The 24,572-nt window shown below is 48.8% G+C and overlaps 1 protein-coding gene across 1 annotated transcript in view; it reads right to left on the bottom strand.

Moving 5' to 3' along the window:
* Nucleotides 1–654: 654 nt before the first annotated feature.
* Nucleotides 655–24,572, bottom strand: part of LOC146194652 (uncharacterized) — a 38,910-nt gene continuing 14,992 nt past the window's right edge. The window contains exon 2 of the mRNA XM_084596608.1: nt 655–837. Within this exon, the coding sequence (XP_084452734.1) occupies nt 655–837 (183 nt within the window). The remainder of the gene's footprint in view (nt 838–24,572) is intronic.

The following is a 24,572-nucleotide window of genomic DNA, read 5'->3' as shown; positions in this document are numbered from 1 at the left end:
CTGTAATTCCATGATAAGGCCGTTGCCACCTCACCGGGTTGTAGCCACAGGCGGCCGGCGTTGTTCACCCGTTGCTTCACAGGCGTTATACCCGTCAACTAGCTTTCACGACGTGCACGACGTTTTATAGAGTATCACTCCTAGGCATTGAGCCTACCAACCAAAGACTACTCTGTTAGACAAATGTTTCTCTTCCCTCAGAACTCTAAAATAATGAATGATGACATTAGAAAACGGAATCGGCAGCGACCGCTCAAGTCATATGCATACAACGGTAATATCGATGAGCAAATGAAGTTAGGTACAATTTCCGCTCGTACTGATGAATTTCTGATAAACATTTTTAATATGGGGTGCGCATGTGTGCGCATCCCATCTCCTATTATGTATTATAGGTAGATGTGTATTTGGAGGTGCGTCAAGAGCCCATAGTTCGGTGGAGCTATTTGGTACAGACAGTTGAAAAAAACCTTGAAACACTACCCCACTGCTGATGTTTATCAAGACCATGTTAATTGATATGTCGATAGCACAGTGCACTGTAAAATATTTTAGTGTGAGTGAAAAGTCTAAAAAATATGTCCCTTGCGCATTGCGAAATTCAGCGTCCCATATCAACATAGGTAAGGGCTTGTCCGGGATGGATCGCCGTTATTAAGACGGCCCCGTTTCCGCGATGGTCTGAACTTGCGGCGCCTGCACCTGCAGACTACATTGCGGGTTTGGGTAGTCGTCCAGAATAACGTCGAACACTGCCACGGCTGTGTCACCAAAGCCGTCTTCGTACGATCTCAACATGCGACGTTTTAGTTCTTCCGGTCCCGCCAACGCTGCCACCTGCGAACCACAAAATTGAACGAAAATATACTTTGGGAAATTCTTAAGCAGCTGTTTGAAATGCATTGATGTGATAGCTTTAATGGCACTATCTGCGGATTGTGGTGCACATCCTTTGTTCGCGTCCACGCACTGTGATATCTTCTTAGTCACTGATCCCCTAATTTCGGCCTCTATCGTCTTGAACATTTTCAAATGCATACAGCCGTAATCCGCCAAAGTATGTGAAATGCCGCGTGGCATAGATATTATTTGAAAGATCCGCCTTACTTAAAGCGAAGGGCATTTGTGGCCTATGAAGATCATGTCTCGGTTCTAGAACGTATACGTCCAAGGTCCCTTTCCTTTTTCTAAGGAAATGCGTGACTTTGTAGCGCCTGCAGTGCTTTACAGACCAGTGACATCACGCAACCGGCACACCAATATGTTTCTCACACGCCAACTACCACCTTCAGACACCTACAGCGCTAGAACAGAGCCCTCCTTCAGAACTGCGTCTTTAATGGTATCGCTTCATTAGTTTGTCTGCAGAAAAACCAAGAGAAATTGCATTCATCTGTGACATGCGTAATCATATCCGATGGTGACACGTCGCAATGTCTACAGTTAGGGTCTATAATTTTTGCAGATTTCATTTTGTCGAAATAAAATGAAGTGTCTTCCGTGTGCTATGAGATGTCAGCGCACGCTAAAGATCTCTCACAACACAAGCTCGCATCTAAGATTGGACAAACTTCAGGCAACATTTTGACTCACTTGGTAACACACCCATTTCCGAGCAGGGCTACTTAGCATGGTCCCAACAGCTGGTGACCCACCTTCGCTCGCATGAAACACAGATCCAGCTTTCAGAGGCGGTCACGGACGTGGACAACCACCTCCTACACCTCTTCGAAGCCCGTCGCAGCTTTGTCCGCCATTAGCCACAGATTGTTTAACGCGCGTAATATGGCTTCAGTCGTACAACATGTACAATTTCTGGGCGTGCGCATCGCCGTTGTGATGCTGACGTTCCGTGGGGAATGACTTCATAGTCCAGTGGTTCGACGCGGCGAATGAATTCGTACGGTCCAAAGCATCGACGCAATAACTTTTCACTCAGTCCGCGAGGGCGAATTGGTGTCCAAATCCACACTTGGTCTCCTGGATTGTATTATGCGTGGCGTCGTCGTAAGTTGTATCGTAGGCTGTCGGTGCCCTGTTGGTCTTTGATACGCAGCCGTGCGAGTCGTCGGGCCTCCTCTGCACGCTGCAGGTAGGCGGCGACGTCAAGATTGTCCTCGTTGGTTACGTGCGGCAGCATTGCGTCTAGCGTCGTCGTGGCCTCCCTGCTGTACACAAGCTTGAACGGGGTCGCTCTGGTCGTCTCCTGGACTGCCGTGTTATACGCGATCACGTATGGCAAGATGGCGTCCCAGGTCACGTGTGCAGCGTCGACGTACATGGCGATCATGTCCGCTATCGTTTATTCAGGCGCTCCGCAAAGCCATTGGTCTGGGGATGGTACGCAGTTGTTCGTCGATGGCTTGTGAATTGATACGCGTGCCAGAATCACAGTGATAAGGCCGCATGCCGGCGGCTGTTAAAAAAACAACAAATACAGTTTTGAAGGTTTCGCGGCAATATATTGGTGACAAGTTGGTTTATAGGGTTTAACGCCCGAGAGCAACTGAGACTATGACAGATGCTGTAGAAAGGGCCTCGAAAAATGTCGACCACGCGGGGCCTTTGTTTAACCTGTACTGGCATCGCACCGAAGATGGACGGCTCGCACTTTGTCTCCAGCGGAAAGCGGCAGCGAGCTGGATTCGACCCTGTATAACGGGGTTCAGTGGCGGTGGTAAAACTTTAATCTACAACAGAGACAGGCACCAACCTATCCGCCTACAGGACGGCCTGGAGTCCTTGGGCCCGGGCGGTGCCCGGGCGGTTTGCTCGGCCAGTTGGATTACACCTGTAGCAGAGTTTCAGGGTGTGGGTTCAACAGTAGAGTCTCCCAAAATGCTTCCTTTTTTGACAGTTTATTTATATTGTTTATTTTTGGACTCTTCCATATCATATATACCAGATCCGCCTTATCCTGACAACGTTTGCACCTTTCTGAGAATTGTTCCGGGTACCACTAACTTAGGGTAGCTAGGTTCTGAAAGGTCCTTGTTCGTCATCATCATCATCAGCCTGATTATACCCACTGCAGGGCGAAGGCCTCTCCCATATTTCTCCACTTAACCCGGTTCTGTGCTAGCTGCATCCACTTGACCCCTGCGAACTTTTTAATCTCATCCGCCCACCTAACTTTCTGCCGCCCCCTGCTACGCTTTCCTTCCCTTGGAATCCAGTTTGTTACCGTCAGCGACCATCGGTTATCCTCTCTTCGCACTACATGTCCTGCCCACGTCCATTTCTTCTTCTTAATTTCCACTAGAATGTCGGTAACTTGAGTTATTTCTCTGACCCACTCTGCACGCTTTCTGTCTCTTAATGTTACCCCTACCATTTTTCGTTCCATAGCCCTCTGTATTGTCCTCAATTAAGTAGAACTCCCTTGGTTAGCCTCCACGTTTCAGCCCCATAGGTGAGTACAGGCAAGATGCAACTGTTGTATACTTTCCTCTTGAGCGATACCGGTAAGCTGCTAGTCATAATCTGCGAGTGCTTGCCGAATGCGCTTCATCCCAATCTTATTCTTCTTGTTATTTTCTTTGCATGGTCCGGATCTGCGGTTACTACCTGTCCTAAGTAGACATATTCGCCTATTACTTCCAGTATTTCGCTACCTAATGTAAACTGCTGTTCCTTCCCGAGGCTGTTGAACATTACCTTAGTCTTCTGCATATTAATTTTCAAGCTTACCTTTCTACTTTTTCTGTCTAGGTCATCAATCATTATTTGCAGTTCATCCTCCGAGTTTCTTAGCAAGGCAATGTCATCAGCAAATCGCAGATTGCTGAGGTATTTTCCATCTACCCTTATCCCTAACTGCTCCCATTCCAAGTCTCTGAATACTTCCTCTAAACAAGCTGTGAATAGTACTGGGGAGATTGTGTCTCCTCGCCTAACACCTTTCTTTATGGGAATTTTGTTACTTTCTTTATGCAGAACTATGGTTGCTGTGCAGCCACTATATATATCTTCCAGCACTTTCACGTACGGCGCGTCTACCCCCTTATTTCGCAATGCTTGCATCACCGCCGAGGTTTAAACTGAGTCAAATGCTTTTTCGTAATCAATGAATGCTATGTATATGGGCTGGTTATATTCCGAGCATTTTTCTATCACCTGATTGATGGTATGGATATGATCGATAGTAGAGTACCGTCTCCGAAACCCTGCTTGATTCTTTGCTTGATTGCAGTCTAGGGTTGTCCTGATTCTATTAGCGATAACCTTAGTAAATACCTTATACGTAACACACAGTAAGCTGATTGGTCTGTAATTTTTATGGTCCTTAGAGTCCCCTTTCTTGTGAATGAGGATAATGTTTGCATTCTTCCATGGTTCCGGTACCGTCGATGACACCAGGCACTGCGTATACAGGGTGGCCAGTTTTTCTAGCACGATATCCCCCACGTCCTTCAGCAAATCTGTAGTTATCTGATCCTCTCCAGCTGATTTCCCCCTTTTCATAGTTTCTAGTGCTTTCGCGACCTCGTCCTTCGTCACTGGTGGAATGTCTGACTGTTTTTCCCTACCGCCAATCTCATTACGGTCCTGACTACTTTGGCTACTGTAGAGATCTGTATAGAACTCCTCGGCTACTTTGACTATCTTGTCCATATTAGTGATGACGTTGCCCGCCTTGTCCCTTATCGCATACATCTGGTTTTTGCCTATGCCCAATTTCGTCTTTACTGCTTTAAGGCTTCCCCCGTTCTTTACAGCATGCTCAATTTTCCACATGTTATACGTCTTTATATCGGCCACCTTGCGCTTATTGATTAGCTTTGATATCTCGGCCAATTCGATCTGGTCTGTTGGATTGGAAGCTTTCATACTCGGGCGTTTCTTAATCAAATATTTCGTCTCCTTAGACAGCTTACCGGTATCCTCTCTATCCTACCGCCTACTTCTACCGCACACTCAGTAATGATATCTCTGAAATTATTGTTCCTTGCCTCTAGGGTAATGTCGCCATCCTCAGTTAGGGCTGAATACCTATTCTGTAGCGAGATCCCGAACTCTTGTGCCCTCCCCCTCACCGCTAATTCGTTTATGGCTTTCTTTCTTACTAATCTGCTGCGTTCCTTCTTCAGATTTAGGCTAATTTGAGACCTCACCATCCTGTGGTCACTGCATCGCACTTTCCCGATTACCTCTACATCCTGCACAATGGCGGAGGTTGAACGCATTATGAAGTCGCTTTCATTTTTAGTCTCTCCGTTAGGACTTTTCCATGTCCATTAATGGTTCTTCCGTTTGCTGAAGAAGGTATTCATGATTCGTAAGTTATTGCGCTCTGCAAACTCAACTAGTAACTCCCCCCTGCTATTTTTAGAACCAATGCCATTGTCACCTACTGCCTTGTCTCCTGCCTGTTTTTTCCCTACCTTTGCATTGAAGTCGCCCATTAGTACAGTATATCTTTACTTTTCGCTTTGCCGATTCTACATCTTCATAGAAGCTTTCAACTGCCTGGTCATCATAACTACATGTAGCTGCATAGGCCTGTACAACCTTCAGTTTATACCGGTTATTAAGCCTAATTACGATGCCTGCAACCCTCTCATTATTACTATAGAATTCATCTATATTACCCGCTATATACTTATTGACAAGGAAACCTACTCCTAGTTGTCGCCTCTCTGGTAAACCTCGATAACACAGTACATGCCCATCCTTCAGTACAGTATATGCATCATTCGGCCGCCTAACCTCACTAAGCCCTATGACATCCCATTTTTGTAAGCGCCTCTAAATGTTTTCTTGGATCTAATTTATTGTCCTATGTGCCGGCGGGTACTCTCACCTGTTTAGCCGATAGTGCCCAGTAATCTCTTTGTAGCTGACTAGCCTGTCCCTGCTACGAGTGTACTGAGGATCACTGCCAACCCTGGAAGGTGAGGCCATGGATCACTGGAAGGTGAGGCCATGGGCAGGCTTATGAGCTCCCTCATTTCCCTGAAGCTGGGAGTGGGCTGGTGCCCATATTATCAGGATTATTCTGTCATCCTGACATGTCCTTAGTATCCTTTTTGTCGGTGGAGAGACCCTTCCCTTGAAAAAATGTCACATTGCTGTTTTCGAATCACTTATAATTGTAGTAGCCATTCTCCAAGCTATTGCAAGGGCAATCGCCAGCTCTTCAGCCGGTTGAGCAAAGCTCGTCCTAACTGAACCGCTAATTCTTAGATTTTATTCATCTGACACTACGGCAAGCATAGCCTGCCTATCCTAAATACTCGGCGGCGTCCACATAGACCACGTCCTTTCTTCCTTGATTTATCTTCTGCAGCGTTTCCGCCCTTTCCTTCCTTTACTTCGGGACATCCGTCTTCTGGTCCACTTGGCTTTCGTATTGAATACCTATGTTATGCAATGTACTTCTTCCTATCCGGGTTTTTGACAGTATTCCGTACTGGGAGATTTGGTTGGCCTCTATCACCTCCTCCAGCATACTGTACACCCCCAGCTTCATTAGCTGGTTCGTAGAAGTACAAATGGCGTGACCAAGGGCTGCTTTTATGCTCTTCCTGGTGATTGCTTCAACCTTAGCCCTCTCGCGTACTGCGTAGGCGATCTTGCTGATGACAAACGTATGTACAAGTCTTAGGAGGTTTGCTTTTCTTAAGGCGGAATCGCGATATGCGATGCACCTAATTAGACGTATCGTTTGTTGAGCGCAGCCTTCGAGTTGCTTTACAGCTTCTCTGCGACGACCATTTTCCTGCAGCCACATAGCTAGTATCCTAATCTTATCCAATCTGCGGATAGAAACTCTATCTGTCTTTAGCTCGATTCTCGGTTCTTGGTCCAATCTGCTGCGTGGTGGCTGATACACGAGCATCTAGGACATTTCTGGAGTGCATTTCAGGTCTCTAGGGGTTGCGTATTCTTCAACAGTTTTCACAGCTGCATGAAGGATGTCTTCAATTTGTCCATCACTACCTCCCGTGGTCTAAAGTGTGCTGTCGTCTGTGTAGAGGCTGTTATTTAGCCCCTCGATTTCGTCTAGCTTTGACGGAAGCTTGATGAGTGCAATATTGAAGAGCAGGGGTGAGAGGACTGAGCCCTGGGATGTTCCTCTGCTGCTCAGTGTACTTTGTCCGACTTGTGTTATCCAATTTGGATGGTTGCTTTTTGAGGAAAAGTCCCCTACGTAGTTTTTTAATCTACGCCGAAACCTTGTAGGTTTTCAAGTATTGCTTTGTGTTTGACGTTATCGAAGGCCTCTGCTAAGTCCAGGCACCCAAGAACTCGCGTGTCTTTAGTATGCGCTTCAATGATCTGGCGAGGAATTTGCAGCATAATGTCCTGAGTCGACAGGACAGGTCTGAAGCCAATCATAAAGTTTTGTTTTATTTATTTAATCATACTGTTAACCCTCCATATGAGGGTCATTGGAGGGAGGGAAACACATACTATACAAGTACAATTCTCTTCGCTAAGATACATTCTATAAAACAGAATTATAGATTTGCACTGAATGCTCCAAGAATGTGTTAACACCTATCTCAAATTTTTCTACATCTGTTTGGTCCACAAGTTCGCTTGGCATTTGGTTCCAGATTTCTACTGTATCGGGAAAAAAGGAGCAGCGATATAGAGCGGTACGTGCAATAATAGGTTGCAATACCTTATAATGACCTTTTTCCTGGGCAACAATTGGGTCGAGTCCGTTGTCTTCCATGTATCTGTTTAGTCTTGTCAGGATGGCGTGTTTCATGAGTTTCCCCACGTACGATGTCAAATAAATTGGTCTTAGATTTTCAGTCTGTAGTATTTTTAAGGTTTGGGGATCATGACGCTCTGCGCACGTTTTCATAAGTTCGGAAGTCGTCCTAGTTACCACCAGTGTTGTATGTATTTTGCTAGGGCAGCGATTGAGTCGTGTTGCAGATTTCGCTACATTTTGTTGCTCACTCCATCTGGCCCCGCTGCAGACTTTGCTTTAAGGCGAGCAACTTCCGCCCTTACTTCTGTTTATTCTATTGGTCTATCCAGGGACAGCTTTGGCGGCCCGTGGTAGTCTGGGAGTGCTTCAGGGACAGGTGTTCTTACATAGTGTGCCTGTAATTCTTCAAGGAGCTCCTTCTACGTCCCAACGTAGGAATGGACAATCGTTTCAATGCTTTGCTTCTGCGCTAACTTGAAACCTTGCTGCACCAATAGGTAGCGTAGTAGCTGACATGTTTTTGCTAGTCCTATGGATCTTTCTATACTATTGCATGCAGATTCCCATTGTCTACATAGCTGAAACGCATATTTTTCTTTTCTTTTTTGGGCGGAGCTAGTCTGTGGTGTACGGTCCTGTTCCATTTTAATTGCTTTAGCATCTTCTCCAATCCCCTTTTGGGTTGCCATAAGTGCTTAAGACGACTGTCTACTTTCTCCAGACCTGCTTCTTCGGACCCCTCTATGGTTGCTTCTTTAACATTTGCACGATGCGCTGTTGCCCACTCTTCTATATTCGTGAAAACTTTGTATTGCCTTTGATTCTTCACGGTCCTCCTCCCACCACAAAACTCTTAAAAAGAAGGTTAAAAAATTTGAAAATCCTAATTCAACACAGCAACAGAGCGCTGTTGGAACGCAGGTTACCTCGAAAGCTAAAGCACAGCAGCAGCATAGAGCCGTTAAAACGCAGGCTAGCTTGAAGGCTAAAGCAAAGCAGCATAGAAGAGAATGCCCCATCTCCAGCGAACAGGAAGGCGGAAGAATCGAATGATAAAAACATAACATTAAAGGAGGTCGGTAGAAATATCGAGCAGAAGCTAGAGCAGAAAATCGATGTCTTATTTAAGGAGATAGCTGCAGTTCACCAAATTCGTTCACTATCAAGTTCAATGAGATAGATTCGCGCTTCGCCGCGCTGGATGCGGCAAGAACACTAAAAAATGGACACATAGCTAGTCATGGCCAGCAACAATACCAGGCATACTATTTGGCAGTGGAATTATCGCGGATATCGCTGTAAAAGGCCGATTGTGCAGCAATTCCTTACTGAAAAGGACGATCCGGAAGCAATTGCGTTACAATAAGTAGGAATACAAGCAAAGCTAACGGGATATTGAGCTTTCTGTAACAGAAACAGCGGGTGGCTACACTAACAAGAGCAACATAACAGCAATCAGGCATGAGGTTACAAGCATTTACCACGTCCTTGTCGAACTCATAGCAAACAAGAAGACAGAAGGAAGCCTTTTCATCCTGATCGTATTAAGCACTGCACGACAAAGCAAGGACCAATTCGGCAAACTATTGATAAAGACTTTTAAAAATGCCAACAACCAAGAATTGGTTGTTGTAGCTGACTTTAACGCTCTATACCCAGCCTCAGGCTACAAGCGAGAAGGTATAAAGAGCCGGATCCTCTGACAAGACGCGCAACAGGCAGGGCTTGTCGTGTTTGCACGTCGTCGATGTAGTAAAGATGTACGCGGTACTAATAATCTGTTAACTTTGTTTATTCACCAGACAAGAGGGTGCGATCGCGTCGGCCGAAGGCGTGTGTTTGCGCATCGTCGATGTAGTAAAGACGTACTCGTTACTGATAAAGTGTTAACTTTGTTTATTCACCAAACAAGAGGGTGTGACCAGCGTCGGCCGAGGCGTAAGCCGAACTGCCGGGAGACGAACGGAGGGAACGGAGGCCGGAAATGGGGATGGGGCTCGCTTCCAAGAACTAGAGGAGGGTGAGGGAGCCCGCCGTGGAGGGCGTTCCGCTGAGCGCAGGCAGGCGGCGAGTCCTCCGGGCGAAGAGCGAAGAGGGGTGCGGGCTCTTCCATTAGCGCGCACTGCTCCAGTTACAACAGAACGAACGAGGGCACAGCACTTCGAACACAACACTTCCTTCCCCCTTAAAAAGTTAAAAAGTTGCCTGATAGCGTGCAGCGGGTCGGCGAGGACGCGTAGAGACGTCCTGGCTCTCTGTGCACAGAGAAGAACCACTTGTAGGCTGGATGTTGCCCGCTGTGCATTGTAGGTCTGCCCTGGGTGCAGTCGTTTCTTCTGTCGAGAGATGCCAGGCTATGTGGGAGGATTGTTCGGATGTCATCGCTGCTCCAGGACCGCTCTCGGAAGGCGTCGTAAATCCACGCAGCTGGTTTAGGTGTCGGCGTGCCACTGTTCCATGTCTGCTGACGAGCCAAGAGCACAGGCCTATGCATCTCACAACAGTAGCTCCCTCACAGCGTGGTTATCTGAGAAACTGGCGGGCGAAGACGCGCTGCGCCTCAAAAAGTGTCCCGCAGCGCGGAATTATTTTTATTCCCGGGTAGTCTCTGTTTCTGGCTCGGGGAGAATAGATTTGAGCTGCGTTCGCATTTCGCGCTCGAACATCATTTTTGCTTGAGTTTGTCCTGTCCTGTTTTGTACTGTCGTGTGCTGCTTGAAAAAAAAAAAACGTGTAAGGCGGCGCTGCAGCGACCCTGTCTGGTCTCTCTCAAGGGCACGTTTTAGCTCAGCAATGCAGCGTTCGACTTGTCCTTTTGTCGCTGGGTGGTAGGGGGCCCATGTGACTGATAAGATCCCGTTGTCGCGATAAAACTTGAGAATCTCCGCAGACACTAACGGCGTTCCGTTGTCCGACACTGCCTTGTGGGGAATTCCGAACGTTGCAAACAGTAATCGGGAGTTGTCAGTGACTGCTACCGAAGTCGTCTCTCGCATTTTCTTTATCTCAACACACTTTGTGAAGGCACCTACGACCACAAGGAAAGTGCAGCTTTCAATTGGGTCTGCGAAATCAATGCCCAGGGTGCACCAAGGTGTGTTGGGCTTTTTCCATTTGGGAGAGAAGCTTCCGGCGGATTGCTCCGGTTGCTTTGGCAAGGCTTGCAGTTTCGGACTGTTGTTTCAAATCAGTGGTCAATGTTAGGCCACCACATATAGCTTCTGGCACACGCTTTTATGGCAACGATGCCCCTGTGTACGGCGTGGATGAGCGACATAGCTTGTGCGCATAACTCACTCGGAATCACAACTCGCGATTCTAATAGAATGCAGTCGCGGTGGGTGCTCAACTCTGTAGCTCGCCTGCGGTAAGCGTCGAAGTTGTTCCCTTTGAGTTTGTCCACGTTGCCTTGTTGAACAGCTGTGTAAACTTGGCGGAGAGTTGCGCACTTCTGCGTAGATGCTGCAGCTGTGCCTGCTGTAAGCGGAAGTTCTGGCAGCGCTTCGAACATAAGAACCTCTCCGGGCCGAGGCGGTTTGTCAGTTGTTTCGTTCAGTGGCAGGCGACTTAACGCGTCGCCATTCTGATGTTTAGTCCCATTGCGGTAGACCAGATCGTAGTTATACGCTGAGAGCTTGATGCACCAACGTGTCATTCGAGGATACAATGTCGGTGGCATAGACTTTTGTGGCCCCAAAATTCCCAGTAGCGGTCGGTGATCCGTTATATCACCTTTCGGACGGCAATGTACTGGTGAAAGTGTGTCGCCGCGTAGACAATGACCAGCTCCTCTTTGTTCAGTTGTGCGTAGTTGCGCTCCGCTTGTGACAAAGTACGTGAGGCGAAGGCAATCGGGGCCTCCCTTCCTTGGTCGTCAATCTGCGAAAAAACCACGCCGCGTCGGTACGGAGATGCGCCGCAAGACAAAAGCAGTGGCTTTTTTTCGTCGTGGTGGCTGAGAACTCTACATCTTCGAAGCAGGTTTTTCAGGGCGTCGAATGCTTGCTGATGACGTGGCGACCATGTCCATATCACATCTTTCCGCAGCAATCGGTATAAGTCATTGGCCACGGTAGCTCTTTGTTCTAAGAAACGGTTGTAGAACGTGAAGAGTCCGAGAAACGCCTGTAGCTCATGTTTGTTTGTTTGTTTTGTACCCGTGCTTGGGTGATCGCTCGCACTTTGTCTTCGGTCGGGTGGATGCCTTCTGCATCAATTAGGTGTGCCAGAAATTGCACCTCTCACACCGCAAAGCAGCATTTCTCTTTGCTTAAACGCAAATTTGCGTTTGCTAGCCTTTCAAGAACGTGCTCCAGGCGCGCTGCATGCTATTCCGTGGAAGCGCAACTGATTGTGACATCGCCCAGGTAGACACGAACTCCTGGGATTCCCGGAATTACTGCCTTCATGAACTTCTGAAATATGGCCGGGGCTGCATCTACGCCAAAGGGCAGCCTCTTGACTTTGTACAGGCCTATTGGTGTGTTAAGTGTCAGTAATTCTGACGTTATTTCGCTCACCTTCAGCTGTTGATAGGCGTGGGTGAGGTCCACAGTGCTGAAGACTTTTGCGCCGCGTAGTACACTGAACACTTCTCCAGGTGTCGGTAGAAGGTAAAACGACGCTTTAGCCGCAAGATTTACGGTGCTCCGGTAGTCTCCGCACAGACGTATGTTTCCGTTCTTTTCGTGAACTACAACCAGTGGTGTGGCACATTGTGAATGTTGTGTCGGCTCGATGACACCTTGCTGCTCCAGTTTGTCCAACTCCCTTTCAACGGAAGCTCTGAGCGAAAACGGTACCGGCCTAGCCTTCAAAATTTCGGTTACGTGCCGCTTAACAACACCAGTGTGACTGGGGGCCTTTCATTTCCTGAAATCTCTTCAGAGAATACTCTTTCGTATTTGTACTGCAATTGTTCAATCACGTTGTGGCTCGGCGTTGGGTGTATGCCGCATATCGTCACCCCTAATGGAGAAAACCTGTTTCTTCCTAGCAGGCTTGATCCTGAGCCCTTCACAACAAAGAGAGGTAGCGTATGGGTCTGGCCGTTGTAACATACCCGTATATTGGCAGAGCTCAATAGTGGCAGGTTTTGTCCTGATCACGTTCGCAGGCGCGTGTCGTCTTGTTGCAAGGGTGGTGCGTCTGATGGCCATGAAGTTCGAAACGTGTCTTCATTTATTAGAGTACAGGCCGCGCCGGAGTCCCCTTCGAACTTAATAAGCTTGTAGCGTACACCAACGTATAAAAATCTTCGGTCGCGTGCCGAGATTCATGGTGTTAAGATGATACAACGCAGATGATGCTGCTGATGCTGCTCATTGGACATCAAATGGCCGCCTATTCTCTGAGTCGGCGACGCTGTGGTTAGGCTGAGAAGGCGACTTTATCTTGACAAGCTTCCGCTTCGTAATGCACACTTTCTCAATATGCCCTTGCTTGTGGCAAAAATTACACGTGGCTCACTGGAATCGGCATCCCTGGGCGTTGTGTTGGCCGTCGCACTGCCAACAGCATTGTACATTTTTGACCAATTTTGCAGCAACAGAAGGTTCGCGTACCTGTTTGCTTGTCTCATGTACCGGCTCGGTATTCCGTGGTATCTCTCTTTGCTGGTAGCCGGCGCTCTCCGCTTGTACGATGATGTCGTAAACGCTGTTAAACGTGAGGTCCCTCTCAGCGAACAGGCGCTGCTGTAGTGACTCGTCACTCAGTCTGCACAAACATCTGCCACGTAACATGACTTCCAAGGGAAGCATGGTGGTGTTAGAAGCAGCGTCTTCTTCCTGCCCGGTAGCTCTCCTGGCTGTGGTCAGCGCCCCAAAATTGCAGTCAGCTCCAAGCTTGTTGAGCGCTGCTACGTAGCGCTCACAGTTTCGCCTTCCAGCTGATCTCATCGCTGAAAGCGTGCTCGGCTGTAAACCTCTAATGCCTTCGGGTCGTAATTCTTTTGAAGTGCTGGAACGATGTCTTCGTAAGGCACTTCCGCTGGTGTGCTTGGCAGACAGTGTCGTAAGTCTGCTCCCCGCACAGCGTTAGCAGGTTGGCCCTCTTCGCGACCGACCCACAACGACCATGAGCCGTTAAATTCTGGTATTAACCCTCGCGTGGCCATGGCTTGTCAATAGCGTTGCGTAGCTCGGGTCAAATCCACTTCCTCGTCGCCACTGTCGTGTTTACACGTCGTCAATGTAGTACAGACGTACGCACTACTGTTAAACTGCTAACTTTCTTTATTCCCTAGACAAGAGGGTGCGACCAGCGTCGGCCGAGGCGTAAAGGCTGTTTCACATGATGCGACGCGCGCGAAAAATTTCTGTCTAGTCGCAGTGTCGTTTCGGCACAAATCGCAACAGCCCTTTCACATGCTTGCGGTGCCAGCGATTTCTGTCAGTGCGGCACGAGCGGCGGCACCATCATATTTTGCCAACAATAAAGGTAGAGCACGCGTAAGAATAAATCTAGTGTTTAATTTGTTTTCTATTAAAATATAAAACACTTTATGCAAAATAGACATATTTAACGTTTTTCGTTTGTACGCAACTACGCAAAAAAGTCACATCAGGCTGAATTCCACAGGCTGGCGGCCGTCCCGTTCGCAACGATCGCTGCGACGGGAGCGGCGTGGGACCAACATGTTGGAAGTCTGTCGCAGCCGCTCTGCGACGGGAGCGGCGTGCCCTTCTGTCGCTGTGCGGCTGAAATCGCACACTACTGCAGCGAGAATCGCATCATGTGAAACGGCCTTAAGCCTAACTGCCGGGCGAAAAACGGAGGGAACGGAGGCCAGAGATGGGGATTGGGCTTGCTTCTCAGAACTAGAGGAGGGTGAGGGTGCCCGCCGTGGGGGGCGTCCCGCTGAGCGCAGGCAGGCGAGTTCTCCCGGTGAAGCGCGAAGATAGGTGCGGGCCTGTCCATTAGCGCGCACTGCTTCAGGCACAGCAGAACGGACGAGGACACATCACTTCGAACACAACAGGGCTATAACGCTGTTAACGGATCATAAGAATCCACTCAGCGTGACAGAAGATACTTCTCCGGATTTGACCTTTCTTAGCCATGTAAAAGACGCCAGAAGGTGTAACGCTTAAGAGAACCTTGGCAGTGACCATTAAAACTGGGTTCAGCAGTCGAGCGGTCTTGCCACTGAGTCACCGCGGCCGGGTACAGCTAAATTTATATCACCTTAGCCATTTAAATACGAGCCTATTCAGGGCAAAAGGTCTACTAGAGCAAAACGGTGTTTTGCAGTCCAATTTACAATGATTCCTGCGATAAAAGTGACTGCTGCCATCCATTCCGATTCTCCTTTTCTTAGGCATGACCGACTGCTACGTGACTACCTGTTTGTAAGCTATTTTTGAATTTTTCGACAAAGCACAGTACTTGTTAACTTTTCCTTTTGTATTATGTTCATTGGCGGCATTTACATTTTTTTTGTACCATCACTTTGGTAGCTTTCATTTTATGAAATGAAAAGAATATTCATCGTTGTTTCTTTTCTTTTGTGCCGGTGCATCAATACTGCGTTCTTTTTGCCATCATTGGAAAAGGTGTTAATTTTACATCCCTGCATGTTGTGCTCTTTATTAGGTTGTGGCTAGATATTTCGTCCATAGTGACACGCTGCTGTTTCTAGAGGACGAGGTTTAGTTCGGCTGAGAAAAGTGGCTTTTTAGCTCTTCTCCAGCATATCCAATGCAAATAAACACGCATCTCTGTCTCTAATGGGTCGATTATTTATACTTCAGGCATCCTCATTTTCAAATGGTTAAGCCATATTAGCGCAATATCAATGCTGAAGCTTGCTTAATGCTTAAGTCGGAGCATGAACCTCGACTTTTCCCTTTAAATTTTGACCTTTACATTTTTTTTACAAATACTGCCGCAAACCATTCAAATCTTTAATTTTCTTCTTTGTTTTTTGACAGCCGCAGGCTCACGGCTTTATCACTCTGATTCTGGCCCGCGTATCGATTCTTTGTTGGTTCATGATCGTTGTCGCCAGACGCAGATTTATCAATTTCTTTGTCGCACACGTTGCGCCGAGATGTGTCTCGAAGATTCCGGCAACTCACCTGTGTTTCTGCAATGTTCTATGTTGTGCTCGTCACTGTTTGCTGCTTCATTTAGACGTTTCCTAGCCCCCTCTAAAATGAGTGTTCGTCGGTATCATGGAGTTAGTAGATCGACCACCGCTGAGCACCATTCTTGCTACCGCCACAGAATTGTTCCCTTCCTTAGCGGGCGCAGTAAGCCCAACAGAGTTGATTCCTGTGAAGATCAAGTCTCCACATTGGCTGCCGATAGCATTGTCACCACTACGTAACATCATGTGGATATGCTGCCCTTTGATATGCGGCCTACGCCTTCAATTGAGGATTTCATCATCGTTCCTGTCGCCCTTGAGGAACAGCCTGGAGGTCACCGAGCCAGCTGCCGACTTCAAGGGCTTCAACTTGAAAATCATCTTGCACGGAATAACTGCCCAGTCCAGATGCGGAAGACTGGATGGACCTTTTCAACCATGTGGCAGAATTCAATGGCTGGAAGGACGCTGCGAAACTCAGGTAAGTTTACTTTGCTCTTCAAGGACCTGTACGACTTTGGCTCAAAAATGACGAGACTTGTTTGTATAAATGGGAGATATTTAAAGCAGAGGGAAGGTTTTGACGGCTTTTGTAAGTTCCGTCAGAAAAGGAAGAACTCCGGCCCTCCTGTAATCAAGAATTGAGCTCCAAAATGCGCCTGTCATGACTTATGTTGTGGAGATGAAGCTTCTTTACTGCCGTGCCGATTCCAGCAAGATGGAAGATACCAAGATGAACCTGTTGATGCGTGGTTTGAAAGATTAGCTACTTGGAGGTCCTCTTTGACAGCTGCCAAAGACTGTTGCGGAATTCTGCCAGGCATCAGCGAATATCAAAAAGACCTTAGAAGGAAGGACATGACTACAACCGGCCTTTTGAAACTCTGTCTGCAAGCCACTACGACACGACACCGACACGTGGAGATAACCTCCGTGAAATGGTCTTTCAAGTTCCTGAAGAACAACGCTGACGGCTGCTGTCGCAAGCGCAGCCGCAGGTTGCGTCGCTCACGGACGTAATCCATGAAGAAGTCCAGCAATATTGCGCGTTGTTCAGTCGACGGCTCCGACGTCTCAAACGCAAGTAACATAAATGCATTGCATGGCTGCATTACGTCGTCGTGCGCCCCGACATAACCTTCCAAGCCCTGGCCGCTACCGTCCTGTTCTCGAAAGCCACCACTTAGCCTCCACGCCCCCAAGCCTGCAAACGACCCTCAAGCCTACAAAAATGCAACGCCTGGAGGACTTCTCACAACCGACCGCTCTGCTTCCATTGTAGTCAGGCGGGACACATAATTCGTCACTGCCCGCACAGGAGTATTCGTCTGCGTGGTTTCGCTTTCGATGCCTCATGACGCCATCCTTGCGTGCCACCACAGGAAATCGACGATTTCTTTTCAAGGAAAGAGCACGCGTCGCCAAGTCGTCTGCCAGCTCCCCATAGCCGTTCAGTTCTCGCTTCACATCTCCGGGACGACGCTACAACCCAGAAACTTCTCCTAGCCCGCCCAGAGAAACTAAAAAGAGCAACCTTTGAAAGTGGCGATGTTTCACGGAGAAAACAAGAAGATCGCCCGCCGGCGATGGCGAAGGACGACAACGCAGCCATGAAATCGCTACTATACGACGACAACGTCGACGAAAACACGACCGCACAAGCCGAAATCGCACACCGAAGCCAACATGCAATACGAGGACACCAACAAGTGACCTCGAAGTTGCTGTCGATGATCGCACAGTTACCGCCTTAGTGTACACTGGAGCCGAGTATTCCGTCATCAGTGGAGCTTTCGCCGCCCAGCTCATGAAAGTGACGACCACTTGGGATGGCCCGCTAGTCCGTACCGCTGGTGTTAACCTTATTCCGACTAACGATGTGAAAGCCTGAAAAAAACACTGGAATTTCGAAAAAAATGTTTTTTTTTCATTTGTTTCAAACGAGAAAAAATGAAAAGGAACATCAAAAATTTCACAATGCAATTTCAAGGTTGTATGATAGCATGTTTTCAATTTAGGTTTCTGTTTTTGCTTTGAAAATCATTACAGCGTGCATCGTGGACGAATGGAGAGCAGTCGTCATTGCCGGTGACAGGTAGTGCTTTTAAAACGTTCGAGCTGCGAGTACGCGGGTTGAAGGCAATGTCACATATATTTTCCAGGCTCGACTTAAAAACACACTAACCCAAGTAGCACAGAATGTCGGGCCCCAGTAGGTCCGATGTAGGCACGTGGGGCTGGGGCAAACATCATAAAACCTGCATCTATCCGCGATGGGGCAAATGGGGGCAAGCCCCATTTGGGCTTGCCCCTGTTCCTTCTGCATGGGTCCCATAGCCGCGTTGCACGGGCTAATGCAGAGCACATTCCTGCATCCACACCGCAACGGTCATTTGTCGGATATTTAAGGGCAATCCAACCTAAATTTGGGCTCTTTATGGGAAAGCCCTCATAGACCCGAAATGAGGCCGCCCCCATAAAATCTTTGCGGGACCTACATCGACCGTAGTGGGGCAAAAGAAATGAGCATGCCCACATGCTGCCCCAATCGACCCCTTTTAGGGTACTTGAGGGCAGGTGAAATATGAATAAGAGCTCAATTTGGGCACGCCCTCGTGAAGCTCAAATGAGGCAGCCTTAGCTAAACCGCGTTAGGCCCCACTAGGCTGTAATGGGGTTAGAAGGCGGGCGTGCCCGCATGGTACCAAAATTGGTCTCATGTGGGAAATTTGAAGGAAAGTGCAACCGCAGGTGGGCTCTAAGTTCAAAAACAACACCCAGCCCAATTGGGGCTGCCCGCTCAAAACTGCTTTATATCCCGCATGGGCCGTAATGGGGCTGGAAGGCGGGCAGGCCTGCATGATGCCAAAATCGGTCCCTTGTGGGGAATTGGAAGGCACGTGCCAGCGGCCCCTTGTAGGGTACTTGAAGGCAGGTTAAATATGATGTGAAGAGGAAGAAGTGCACAAGGAACATGCCAGTCAGTGGCATCGTGATCGCTGCGCGTGCTGGATCTGCCTGTGTTCGCTGCCGCTGTGTTCGAAGCTGATCTGCTCAGTCCTGCTGATCAAGTCCTGTTGATCCGCTGAATAAACCCCCCATTCTTACATTTGGTGGAGCTGCCGGTCAAGATCTATCCTCTCGCCCTGGAACTCCGCAGCCGTACATTACCACCTCCTGCGATGCATGAGGACGTCAACCACCAAGCCGTACAAGTTGGCTCTGCCATCATCTGTCCCGGCTCCCTCCGCCAGCGTGACCCCGCCATCTTCAGCGGCACTGACGACCACGATGTCGAGGACTGGCTCACATCCTATGAACGAGTGAGCGTTTACAACAAATGGGACGCGGAAACAAAGTTAAGCAACGTCATTTTCTATCTCACCGGCGTAGCAAACCTATGGTTTTGAAACCATGAAGCGGACATTCCATCATGGTCCGCGTTTAAAGCCAGCTTCTCTGAAGTCTTCGGCCGACCAGCTGTGAGGAAACTCCGCGCTGAACAGCGCTTGCGTACGCGGTCTCAGCAAGTTGGCGAAAATTTCACGAGCTATATCGAGGACGTCGTCGACCTGTGCAAGCGCGTTAACCCACACATGTCAGAGGCCGAGAAGATCAAGCACATTCTGCAAGGCAGCGATGACGATACCTTTCAGATGCTGTCGGCTCGAGATATCCGCACCGTCGCACAAGTGGTCACACTGTGTCAAAGTTATGATGAACTGCGGAAACAAAGGGCCATAACTCGCGCGAACACCATGCGCTCTGAGTCCCTTGCTGGCCTGACAGATGCATGTGAACATTCTGCGCTCCTACCACAAATTAAGAGCTTCATTCGGGAAGAAGTTGCTCGACAGCTCTCCCTTATATCCTGCCATCAAGAACCTTCCTCACACCTAGCTCCCAGTTTTCGCCACATTATTCAAGAACAGGTAGCTGAATCTCTTCCTCCAGCCCCTCAACCCATGCCTGTTACAGCGCCGTTAACATATGCGGCTGTTGCGGCCCGACAGCCACCTGCATATGCTCCACCGCCACCAGCCTACGTTCAGCCGCCTCCTGCGCCTGCGCGAGAACCTGCGCAGTTATGCGCAGTTATACGAATTCACAGTTATGCCTTTTGGACTTAGAAATGCTCCGGCAACATTTGAGCGGATGATGGACACCATTTTGCGTGGCCTAAAGTGGAAGACATGCCTCTGCTACCTCGATGACATTGTCGTCTTTTCTCGTGACTTTGACACACACCTCTACCGTCTGAAGCACGTGACCTGCAGCTGCCGGACTGCAGCTGAATTTGAAAAAATGTCGTTTTGCCGCCCGCCAGCTCAACATTCTCGGCCACGTTGTTTCCAAAGAAGGTGTATCTCCAGACCCTGCCAAACTTCGTGCCGTAACAGCCTTTCCCAAACCGACTTCCATCAAAGATCTACGTAGCTTCCTCGGGCTGTGCTCTTACTTTCGCCGCTTTATTAAGAATTTTGCTTCCATTGCTGCTCCCTTGACAGAACTTCTGTCCGGCAGTTCCGACCTTTCGTCGTGGTCACCAGCGTGAGACGATGCCTTCAATGCTTTACGACATATCCTCGCGGCACCGCCTGTCCTACGTCATTTCGACCCCACAGCGCCTACTGAGGTCCACACAGACGCCAGTGGTATTGGTCTCGGCGCTGTGCTCGCTCAGCGCAAAGCAGGTATGCTGAATACGTGGTCGCCTATGCTAGCCGTACACTCACGAAGGCTGAATCCAATTACTCTGTCACTGAAAAAGAATGCTTAGCGATTATTTGGGCTCTTACTTAATTCCGCCCTTACCTCTATGGTCGCCCTTTTGACGTAGTGACGGACCACCATGCGCTTTGCTGGCTTTCCTCACTGAAAGACCCGTCCGGCAGACTGGCAAGATGGGCTCTTCGCCTTCAGGAATATGATGTCCGCGTTGTTTACCGCTCTGGCCGCAAACATCACGATGCCGATGCACTTTCCCGCTGCCCCCTTACAGCTGAGGTCGCGAGCCTTTCCACTTCCGACGATTCCCCGCCATCGTTTCACATCAATGACATGCCGTCAGCGCAGCGGCAAGATCCTTGGATAAACTCTATCCTCGATTTTATCTCCAATCCTACAGCTGCTTCCCCATCGCGTGCTCTCCGCCGCTATGCTTCCCACTTCGCCATTCGTGATAACCTCCTCTACCACCGCAACTACTGCGCGGATGGCCGCAAGTGGTTGCTAGTTATCCCCCGGCAGCTACGTTCGCAAAATTTGTGACTATTTCCACGCTGACCCACAATACGGTCACGCGGGCGTCTTTAAGACATACGCTCGTCTCCGGCTGCGTTACTACTGGCGGGGTATGTACACCTTTGTACTCAAGTACGTTCGCTCATGCCTCACCTGTCAACGTCGCAAGCCATCTCCTCAACGTTCTGCTGGAGAGTTGCTGCCGTTACCCATCCCACCACGTCCTTTCGACCGCGTCGGCATTGATTTGTACGGGCCGCTTCCCTACACTGCGGCCGGCAACCGCTGGGCTATCGTAGCCGTTGATCATCTGACGAGGTATGCAGAAACCGCCGCACTTCCATCTGCCACAGCGTCAGAAGTAGCTTCCTTCATTTTGCAGCGATTTGTTCTTCGCCATGGCGCACCTCGAGAGCTGCTCAGCGACAGAGGACGCGTTTTCTTGAGTGATGTTGTAAAAGCCTTGCTCACCAAATGCAACATAATTCATAGAACCACCTCCGCCTATCATCCCCAGACTAATGGCCTCACTGAGCGTTTTAATCGTACCCTTGGCGACATGCTCTCTATGTACGTCTCCTCCAACCACTCAAACTGGGACCTCGTCCTTCCGTATGTCACGTACGCATACAATACCGCAACGCAGTCTACTACTGGCTTCTCTCCTTTTTTTCTCCTCTACGGCCGTCACCCCTCTGCAACAATCGACACCATACTCCCGTATCAGCCAGACATATCAGAGTATACACCTGCGTCTCAAGCAGCCCAGCATGCGGAAGACTGTCGGCAAATCGCCCGCGCATTCACGGCTAACACCCAGTACCGCCATAAATCCAACCATGACAGCCAACACTCGACACCGCACTTCTCGTCTGGCGCTCTTGTGTGGCTATGGATACCTTCCAATGCCCCTGGACTGTCTTCAAAATTTCTTGCTAAATATCATGGCGCATACCGTGTTCTGGAGCGCACCTCTCCGGTTAATTATGTGGTGGACCTGTTACGCCGTCCCATGATCTACGCCGGCGCGGACGCGAGGTTGTTCACGTCCAGCGCCTCAAACCCTATTACGACCCTGCCGTCTTGCTCACGCCGTAAGTCGCCAGGATGTCTCCTCTTCGTCCCGCGGGTAATTGTGAAGAGGAAGAAGTGCACAAGGAACATGCCAGTCAGTGGCATCGTGATCGCTGCGCGTGCTGGATCTGCCTGTGTTCGCTGCCGCTGTGTTCGAAGCTGATCTGCTCAGTCCTGCTGATCAAGCCCTGTTGATCCGCTGAATAAACCCCCATTTTTACAATGAATAAGAGCTCAATTTAGGCAAGCCCTCGTGAATCCGAAATGAGTCAGCCTTAGCTAAACCGCTTGAGGTCCCTTATAGGCTGTAAAGGGGCTGGAAGGCGGGCGTGCCCGCGTGGTACCAAAATTGGTCCCTTGTGGGAAATTTGAAGGCAAGTGCAACCGCAGGTGGGATTTAGGTTCAAAAACAACACCCAGCCCAACTGGGGCTGCCCACACAAAATCGCTGTAGGTCCCACATCGGCCGCAATGGGGCTAGAAGGCTTGCGTGCAATTGTGTAATGATTCTTTCAAACCTTTATTTGTATTAGATGCTGCCCCATATTGCTATTATAGATTATTTGTATAACAGTCATTGCCATGTTTAGTCGGTTAGAAATATTACGTGGCTTTAGTTCCCGCGCTCATACAAATTGCGCTAAAAATACTCAAACATACTGATTGCTGACTGTTGCTCCTAAGCACAAAGTTACTGTTCAGAACACACATCTTCAAAGATGAGATGTAGACAAACTCATTTAGGCTAGAATTATTTTAAAATTTAATATTGCGGCTGTTTTGAAAGGGCAGACATGCATAAAATAATTACTTAATTACGTGCATAAGTAATGATTGGGAAAACGTGGACAAGGGCTTCCCATCAATTTCCTTCGTCGGACCCCTGTGAGAATAATGTGTGCAAGCCCAAGTGCGGCTTGCGCTATAGAACCTGCATCGGTCCTATGTCATTATCTGAGGGGCTAACCGAAAAAACAATAATTGTTCATCCAGAGCGGCTGCCCGAATCTGTCTAAAGTAGGACCATCGTGGGAAATCGGCGTCATGTACCCTTTTGGCAATGCGGGAAAATTGTGGGCAGCCCCGCAAGGGCTGCCTGCATCGGTCCCTAGTGGGGCCCATCGGGGCTTTGTCGACAGCCGCCTTCAGGCCTACGTCGGCTCCTCTTGCAGCACCCACATTGAGCCCACCGGGGCTGTCCTGCATTGCCTACATCGGACCCACCAGGGACCCTCCTTCATAGCCCACTTTGTGCTACCTGGGAATACTTGAACTCACGGCTGAAATAGAACAAAATGGCTGCAAATTCTACAACGCGACACAAACGGCATAAATAACATAGGCTGCTGTGCACGTAAGCGGTTTTAGCCAAATACAAACCTAGCTTCTTGGCAACAGCGATTCGGTAGGACAGCTACACAGTAACACCTCAAACTCTAGAAACACTAAGGGAGGTCAAGCGTGATGGACTCGCACTGCCATCTAATGAAAAGTAGACGCAGCCAAGTGGACGACAGGGCTGCACAGTGCTGTCATCTGTACTCTGACAAAACAAACGCAAGAACGATTACTCGGAGCGCATGCCACTTCGTTAGCATGGTAGACGGTTGTGGTTGACAATGGTTCGTCCGCGGTCGAATGTTTGGGAACATTTTTCTGTTTGCGAAACGTCCACTGGCGAAACAAAGCGAGCAGTATGCAAGTACTGCAGTGTTCAGCATGGATTTCCGAATGCCACACGTTTGACAAGGCATCTGTTGGCGTATAAGAAATGCCCGCTGGACATCAAGGAAATTTGCAGCACAGAAACGAACGCCAAACATCCTGATGGTGTGTCAAATCAGTCATCAATTGAAACAAGCGAGTCAGAACTCAGCAAACGTGATGAAGAGCAGCCTTTGCCAAACAAAAATCATGGGTATTGCGCCTTTTGTACACAGCATGACTCCAGAGCAGCAAAGCCATATCGACACTGCCTTGGCTCGAGCGATATATCAAGCAATGTGCCTCTCTCTGTGACTGAGAATGAACATTGGAGAGCAGCTTTTAGGATGCTTCGACCATCGTATTCTCTGCCTTCTCGACACCTTGTGAGTGGACCTCTACTGAGCTGAGTACACGCGAGTAAAGCAACACGTCGAGGAAACCGTGAGAAATGCTTCGTGTCTGACGCTTTTGACAGCTGGATGGACGAACATTCGTGGCGAAGTAGTCATGAATTTCGTCGTGGCAACGACAAAGCCATTCTTCTACTCAGCTGTTGAAACAGGGCAAAATCGTCACACTGCGGTGTATATCGCTTCCGAGATCTGCAAAGTGATTGAATCGCTGGGAAGCGATAAAGTAGTGGCGCTAGTCACAGACAATGCCAGCAACATACAAGCAGCCTGCAGCTTGGTCACAAACAAATATGAGCATATCACATGCATTGGATGCGCGGCTCACGGCCTGAACTTGCTTTTGGATGTTTTGATGAAACTAAAGACATTAGAG

Source organism: Amblyomma maculatum, chromosome 3, assembly GCF_055883805.1.
Source record: "Amblyomma maculatum isolate TAMU_Amacu chromosome 3, ASM5588380v1, whole genome shotgun sequence".
In the NCBI taxonomy this organism is placed as follows: domain Eukaryota; kingdom Metazoa; phylum Arthropoda; class Arachnida; order Ixodida; family Ixodidae; genus Amblyomma; species Amblyomma maculatum.
Note: the sequence above shows the minus strand (reverse complement) of the source record. Positions and strands in the feature narration are given on the sequence as shown.